The sequence below is a fragment of the Ranitomeya imitator genome, chromosome 3 (genome assembly GCF_032444005.1).
Source record: "Ranitomeya imitator isolate aRanImi1 chromosome 3, aRanImi1.pri, whole genome shotgun sequence".
NCBI classification, from domain to species: Eukaryota; Metazoa; Chordata; class Amphibia; order Anura; family Dendrobatidae; genus Ranitomeya; species Ranitomeya imitator.
This window is the reverse complement of record NC_091284.1, coordinates 40,009,954-40,017,586: the sequence shown is the minus strand read 5'-3', so window position 1 is coordinate 40,017,586 and position 7,633 is coordinate 40,009,954. Positions and strand designations below refer to the sequence as shown.

Sequence of the window (7,633 nt, the reverse complement as noted above, 5' to 3'; positions counted from 1 at the left end):
CTGATCTGAGTCAGAGCGAGCGCACTGTCAGGCTGCCGTCACAACAGCAGTATTTGGTCAGTATTTTACATCAGTATTTGTAAGCAAAAACCAGGAGTGGAACAAAGAGGAAAAGTACAATAGATACATATGCACCACTTCTGTATTTATCACCCACTCCTGGTTTTGGCTTACAAATACTGATGTAAAATACTGACCAACTACTGCTAGTAAAAGGACTATAAACATAAGGATGAATGACCTCGGGGAGATCAAAACATCCAACACCGCGGAGACACCATCACGTGTTTCTCAATGCAGTGATCCAGAACACTGCCCCCATCCCTTTTGGGAAATTTGCAAATGCATGTAGAAAAGCCACGGAGACACCATCACGTGTTTCTCAATGCAAGCAATAAATAGCCAGGTCTTTCACCGGGGAGGAACAATCACGGGAAGGGCAGCATCCAAAAAGGAAAACCACCTATGCCAAAACATGGTATCCATCCACAGACAGCTGTTTCGGGGTATTTGCCCCTCATCAGTGTGGAGTAGGAAACTGGCTATTAGGAGCGGTGCCTAGTAAAAGGACTATAAACATAAGGATGAATGACCTCGGGGAGATCAAAACACCCAACACTGCACGGCACTGCTCCTAATAGCCAGACTCCTACTCCACACTGAGGGGCAAATACACCGAAACAGCTGTCTGTGGATGGATACCATGTTTTGGCATAGGTGCTTTTTTTTGGATGCTGCCCTTCCCGTGGTTGTTCCTTCCCGGTGAAAGACCTGGCTACTTATTGCTTGCGTTAACACGTGATGGTGTCTCCGCAGCTTTTCTACATGCAACTACTGCTAGTGTGACAGCAGCCTTAGAGCTCTTTTCCATTTGCGAGAAACACGTCCGTGTCTCGCATGTGAAAACCAAGCTCTGGGGCCGGCACTTGGGAGCGGAGCGTGAAGCTCCATGTATTGCTATGCGGCTGCACGCTCCACTCCCATATGCCGGCACCAGAGCTTGGTTTTCACATGCGAGACACGGATGCAAATGGAAAAGAGCCCTTACTGTGCATATTGCACAGGATAAAAATCTACAAAGCACATTGGAATTAACAACAGATGTACGCCAAGAGCAGAGACTAGACGAGCCCCTGAAACAGTCATATCAGGGATGCATCAGTGGAAGGGCAGAAACTGGTGCAGTTACTGCAGCCTCTGCCCCCTGATGGCTCGCTTGAGTTTCCCAGCATGCACAAACAATGCAACAGCAAGGAGGAAGCTTTAGAAACTAACCCACAAAAAAAAAAAAAAAAAACTGAATAAGCAGTAATCCAACAATATAGACTTTTTACTTATACTCTGTGTGCAGAATTATTAGGCAAGTTGTATTTTGATCCCATGATACTTTTTATACATGTTGTCCTACTCCAAGCTGTTCAGGCCTGAGAGCCAACTACCAATTATGTAAATCAGGTGATGTGCATCTCTAATGAGGAGGGGTGTTGTCTAATGACATCAACACTATATAAGGTGTGCTCAATTATTAGGCAACTTCCTTTCCTTTGGCAAAATGGGTCAGAAGAGAGATCTGACGGGCTCTGAAAAGTCCAAAATTGTGAGAAGTCTTGCAGAGGGATGCAGCAGGCTTGAAATTGCCAAACTTTAGAAGCGTGATCACCGAACAATCAAGCGTTTCATGGCAAATAGCCAACACGGGTCGCAAGAAGCGTGCTGGGCAAAAAATACGTACGCTACTCACCTGGTAGCAGTGTTTTTTCAGGAGCCATGACAGCACAACGAGAGAGGGGATCCGCCCTTCAGGGACAGGAAACCTACAGACATAAAAAGGGCGGCACCTCTCTCCCACGTCAGTTGTTTCCAGAGCATGAGAGGACCACCTTGGTTAATAACACAGATGCAGTATATACATGAATACTTTTTATTATGCAAGTGAACATAAACTTTAACTCAAGATTAACAGGGTGTTGCATCCTCCAAAAATATAGGGTAGGGAATCTAAGGGTGCTGTCATGGCTCCTGAAAAAACACTGCTACCAGGTGAGTAGCGTACGTATTTATTCAGTCGCCATGACAGCACAACGAGAGACTTTCAGAGACGAAAGATTTAGGGGGGGATAATAGCTTCTAGCACTCTTCTCCCAAACGTAAGGTCTGAGGAACTACCCAGATCTAATCTGTAATGTCTAAGAAAGGTAGAAGGGGAAGACCATGTGGCCGCCTTACATATGTCTTCGATTGACACTTCTGACCTCTCCGCCCAGGAAGCTGCCATGGCCCGCGTGGAGTGTGCCTTTATACCATCTGGAACTTCGTTGCCACCTGCGGTATAAGCGAGAGAGATTGCCTCCCTAATCCATCTGGCTAGAGTGTTTTTAGATACTCTAAGACCTTTCCTTACCCCTTGATAGGCTACAAATAAAGAGTTATCTTTTTTTCCAGGAATCTGAAACTGTAATATATCTAAGGAGGCATCTCCTCACATCTAAGCAATGGAATTTACGTTCTTTATCGTTAGTAGGATTGGAGCAAAAGGAGGGAAGGACTACCTCCTGAACCCTGTGAAATTTAGACGCAACTTTAGGCAGATATAGGGGATCGGGTTTTAATATGACCCTATCCTCCCTAACTTGCATGTATGGTGGATGTCTGGAGAGTGCCTGCAGATCACTAACCCTCCTAGCAGATGTGAGAGCAACTAACAGGGCTGTTTTGATTGACAGGATCTTCACAGGAATAGTATCAATGGGCTCGAATGGGGCTTGCGTCAGGGCTGAGAGTACCAAATTCAGGTCCCATGGGACCAACCTTTGTTTAATAATTGGTCTAGACCTGGTGACTGCTTTAAAGAATCTAGCAATCCAGTGATTACTGGCTAAATTAAGATTATATAACGCTCCCAGCGCTGACACCTGAACTCTAAGAGTACTTGTGGCCAAGCCCATTTCCAGGCCTTTTTGTAAAAATTCAAGAACCTGGTTAATACATGGTTCTTGGTCAATTTGAGCCCCTGAAAAAGATAAAAATTTTCTCCATACTCTCACATAAATGCCCGTTGTAGATGGTTTTCTACTTTTAAGGAGAGTATTAACCAGATTCTGAGAGAATCCTTTCCCCGTCAGTAAGGACCTCTCAAGTTCCATGCCACTAGGTGTAAGTTGGCTACTTGAGGATGGAGGATTGGTCCCTGGGAGAGCAGATCTGGTAGCTCTGGAAGAATCCATGGTTGGCAGACAGACATCTTTCTCAGCCAAGGAAACCAAGCCCTCTTGGGCCAAAATGGAGCTACCAAGATTACCCGGGCCTTGTCCTCCCGAATCTTCCTCAGGACTAGGGGAATTAGATTTAGAGGGGGAAAAGCATACGCGAGCCTGAAGTGCCAAGATATCAGCAGAGCGTCCACAGCGTATGGGTTGTCTTTTGGATTTAGGGAGCAGAATTGATGTAATTTTTTGTTCCCTCTGTTGGCAAAAAGGTCTATCTCCGGACAACCCCATAACTGGATGATCTGACTGAAAATGGCTGGATTTAACGACCACTCCCCCTGTCTGAGCATGTTGCGGCTTAGATAGTCGGCTTTGGTGTTGATACTTCCTTTTATATGAAGCGCCGTCAGGGAGAGAAGATGTACTTCGGCCACCTGAAAGATATGATTTGCGACCTCCATCAATGTACTGGATCGCGTGCCACCTTGACGATTAATGTAGGCCACAGTTACCCGATTGTCTGACAAAAGCCTGACGTGTCGACCCTGTAGGGGTACAAGGAATCTATTTAAGGCATGTTTTACTGCCAACAGTTCTTTCAAGTTGGAGGAAGAGTCCTGTTCAGACAGAGACCATAGTCCCTGAACCCAATCCTCCCCTAAGTGAGCCCCCCACCCTTTGGGGCTAGCGTCCGTAGTCAGCACCCTAGATATGTGATTTGTCCAAGGGACCCCCCTGTGTAAATTCGAAGTGTGAGTCCACCAACCAAGCGAATGTACAGTCTCCGCAGAAAGTGTGAATTTACTGTCGAGGTGAGCATTTAGGCGACGGGAATTGTGTAACACGTCCCACTGTAAAGCCCTCGTGTGGAACTGTGCCCAGAGAACTGCCGGGATGCAGGACGTAAGAGCCCAAGATTGACATCGCACCCCTGACTGATACTAAGGGATTATTTATTGCCCTGGTGACCAAATGCTTAATCTTCGCAACTTTTGTGTCCGGCAGGCGACATTCCTGCTGACTAGAGTCTATAACATATCCCAGGAATTCTTGTACTTTTAGGGGCTGAAGGCGCGATTTTTTTATATTGATCATCCAGCCCAATTTGTGTAACGCATCCATAACTTTCTGTAGTTGGTCTGAGCAATGCGACTCAGAATGACCCACAATTAGCAAATCATCCAGGTACGGGACTATTAATATATCCTGTTCATGCAAGTGCGCCATAACCTCCACCATGATTTTTGTGAACACCCTGGGTGCAACTGCGACTCCGAACGGAAGTGCCTGATATTGAAAGTGTTCTACTGTGCCAGCTAGTGAGACCGCCACCCTAAGAAATCTCTGATGATCAATATGAATTGGTACATGGTAATAGGCGTCTTTGAGATCTAAGACAACCATAAAACAGTGGTGAAAGAGTAATTTTATTGCTGTCTTGACCGACTCCATTTTGAAGGAGGGTATGAACAGAAAATTATTCAGGCCTTTTAAATTAATAATGGTGCGATATGAACCATCAGGTTTTTTGACCAGGAACAGAGGGGAATAAAACCCCCTACCTTCCTCGCCTGCAGGGACTCTGACTAGAACATTCTTCTGTTGGAGCTCCCGGACCTCAGACTCTAGTGCCAACTGCTCTGTAGAGGAGGAACGAACAGGTGTTAACATAAATTTGTCCCGAGGAGTATGGTGGAAGTCTAAGGTTAGGCCTTTCTCCACAATGCCTAGAATCCATGGATTGTTTGTAATCTGCACCCAGGCTGGGTAGAAGGCCGAAAGCCTACCCCCCACCTGGTCCGCTAGTCATTGTGGTTTCTTAACCTCTCGTGAAGGATTAAACATAAATCCTCTACCCCTTCTTCTGCTGTTGTCATATCTAGTAGATTCTCTGTTGGAGTCTCTATATGGTCTTCTGCGGTTGGACCATCCTCTATTATAGTCCCGTCTGTAGAAGGGTCTTCCTAGGAAGGGAAAGCGTTTTTTTACTATCCCCTGCTTTTTCCAATAGCTCGTCTAGGACTGGTCCGAACAAGTGAGCCCCTTCACAAGGAATGCTACATAATTTTGTTCTAGCTTGTAAGTCCCCTGGCCAGCATTTTATCCATAGTGCTCTCCTGGCTGCATTGGATAATGCCGAGGACCTGGCGGCCAACCTGACCGAATCTGCTGAAGCATCTGAGAGGAAGGCTGCGGCATCCTGGATTGTGGACATAGAGGACAATATTTCCGACCTAGGGACTTTATCTCTGAGCTGATCTTCGAGGTGACCCAACCAAACCATCAAGGATCGAGCGGTACAAGTGGCTGCAATGGCTGGCCTCAGAGACCCTGCTGAAGTCTCCCAAGCTCCCTTAAGGAAGATGTCGGCTTTCCTATCTAACGGGTCTTTCAAATTTCCCAAGTCGTCGAAGGGGAGAGACGACTTTTTGCATGCCTTAGCGACTGCCGCATCCAACTTCGGGACTTTATCCCATGAGGACGAAGCCGCTTCTTCAAAGGGATACCGTCTTTTAAAGGCTGGCGGAAGCGACCCCTTCCTTTCTGGTTTCTTCCATTCTTTTGAGATTAACGATTTGATCTTGTCAATCACTGGAAAGGCTCTTCGGGATTTTCGCTCAATACCCCTGAACATAACATCCTGAATGGAACATTCCGATTGGGTATCTTCTATCCCCATTGTGCTGTTAACTGCTTTGACCAGATGGTTAACCCTTTCTAGGGACAAACAGGCTCGAGCAGACTCCTGATCCTCAGAGGAGGAAGTGGACGGAAGAGACCCTGAGCTCAGCTCACCCGAATCCGAATCTACCTCAGATAAAGGGGATGACCTTTTAGCTTCTGCCCCCCGAGATTTGGATCTCTCGGCACCTTTAATTTCCTGTCTCACCATCTCTCTTATTGTAGAGGTTAGATCAGGCGCCTCCTCCTCCAGTAAACGTTGAATACATATTTTACATAACTTCCTCAAATGTCCATCTGGAAGCGGCTCTGCACATTCGGCACACTGCCTATGTTTGGCTTTGGACAAACTTTTCCTCCCCTGATAGAGGAAAAAAGACAAGGGGAACACAACCATCACTAAGTGGACTTTCACGAAGCTCACTTACCCCGTCCAGTAATGAGTGGTACCGTAGATGGGGGATCCTTCGAAGCCGGCAAATCTTTACGGGCTGAGGATTTTGGTATAGAGATCCGTGCCTCCTTAGCTCCACCAGCGCGGCTACTGCCACTAGACCGACGCTGGGAGCTTCTACGAGGCTTATCTGACAGCTGCTGCGGCTCCTGCTGCTGCTGGCTGGTAGTTCCTTCTGGCGACTCCATTATGGAATGGGTGAGGAACTCTGATTATCCCAGCTTGCCGCATTAAATACCCCCAAGGTACCGCCCCCGGATGGGGGCCAGCAGGGAATCCCAGGTGGCCATTAAACCGTCTGCCGCTGTGCTGCGCTACCCCTCCCTGAAGCCCAGACTGATCCCGCAGCTGGGCGCCGCCATTAGCCGGAGATGACGCTACTGCGCATGCCCAGCCGCGTCATCCGGCCGCGCCGCCCGCCGCGTCATCCGGACACGCCCCCTTCAGGACGCGGCGGCGGCGCCAAGCCGACACGCAGACCAGGACGCCAGCAAACCCCCCGGACCAATGCCGCGTCCCCGCCCGGACCAGCCATGACTCCCGGGACCCTGAGTAGCCAAGCACCTCCATAGGTATGTGCGGTTGCCTGAGAAGCTAGCCTACCAGAGGCTGCTTCCTCCTGCTGTCACCTACACCGCGCAGTGCCCCTGCCGTGTGGTGCTTCCTGCCCCCTGGACGGGCCGAGGTAGGGGACCCCCGCTACCTGTACCGGGCCGCCAGGAGTGGGGAGTCTTACTTCGACCCTCTTGTCAGGGCCTGTCTGCAAGAGGTTCCGCTGTCAGGGACAGGAAACCAAACTGACGTGGGAGAGAGGTGCCGCCCTTTTTATGTCTGTAGGTTTCCTGTCCCTGAAGGGCGGATCCCCTCTCTCGTTGTGCTGTCATGGCGACTGAATAAAGGTGCAAAATAACTGCCCATGAATTGAGGAAAATCAAGCGTGAAGCTGCCAAGATGCCATTTGCCACCAGCTTTGCCATATTTCAGAGCTGCAACATTACTGGAGTATCAAAAAGCACAACGTGTGCGATACTCAGGGACATGGCCAAGGGAAGGAAGGCTGAAAAACGACCACCTCTGAACAAGAAACATAAGATAAAACGTCAAGACTGGGCCAAGAAATATCTTAAGACTGACTTTTCAAAGGTTTTATGGACTGATGAAGTGAGTGACTCTTGATGGGCCAGAGGTTGGATCAGTAAAGGGCAGAGAGCTCCACTCCGACTCAGGCACCAGCAAGGTGGAGGTGGGGTACTGGTGTGGGCTGGGATCAGCAAAGATGAACTTGTGGGAC

The 7,633-nt window shown here is 48.4% G+C and overlaps 1 protein-coding gene across 1 annotated transcript; it reads right to left on the bottom strand.

Annotated features, from left to right (window-relative positions):
- Positions 1-4,118: 4,118 nt before the first annotated feature.
- LOC138672638 (lamina-associated polypeptide 2, isoforms alpha/zeta-like) lies at positions 4,119-6,817 on the bottom strand. Its single transcript, XM_069760801.1, has 2 exons — positions 6,339-6,817; positions 4,119-6,249 (listed from the first exon to the last, which is right to left on the bottom strand). Exons 1-2 carry the CDS (start codon positions 6,528-6,530, stop codon positions 5,143-5,145), a joined length of 1,299 nt encoding a protein of 432 aa, XP_069616902.1. The 5' UTR covers positions 6,531-6,817; the 3' UTR covers positions 4,119-5,142.
- Between the last annotated feature and the right edge of the window lie 816 nt (positions 6,818-7,633).

Bases quoted from the DNA above. Each gene is read 5' to 3' on its own strand.
- LOC138672638 (XM_069760801.1), bottom strand. From the start codon at position 6,530: ATGGAGTCGCCAGAAGGAACTACCAGCCAGCAGCAGCAGGAGCCGCAG. The intron at 6,250-6,338 runs GTACCACTCATT...TTCCTCTATCAG, and splicing joins CGAAGGATCCCCCATCTACG to GGGAGGAAAAGTTTGTCCAA.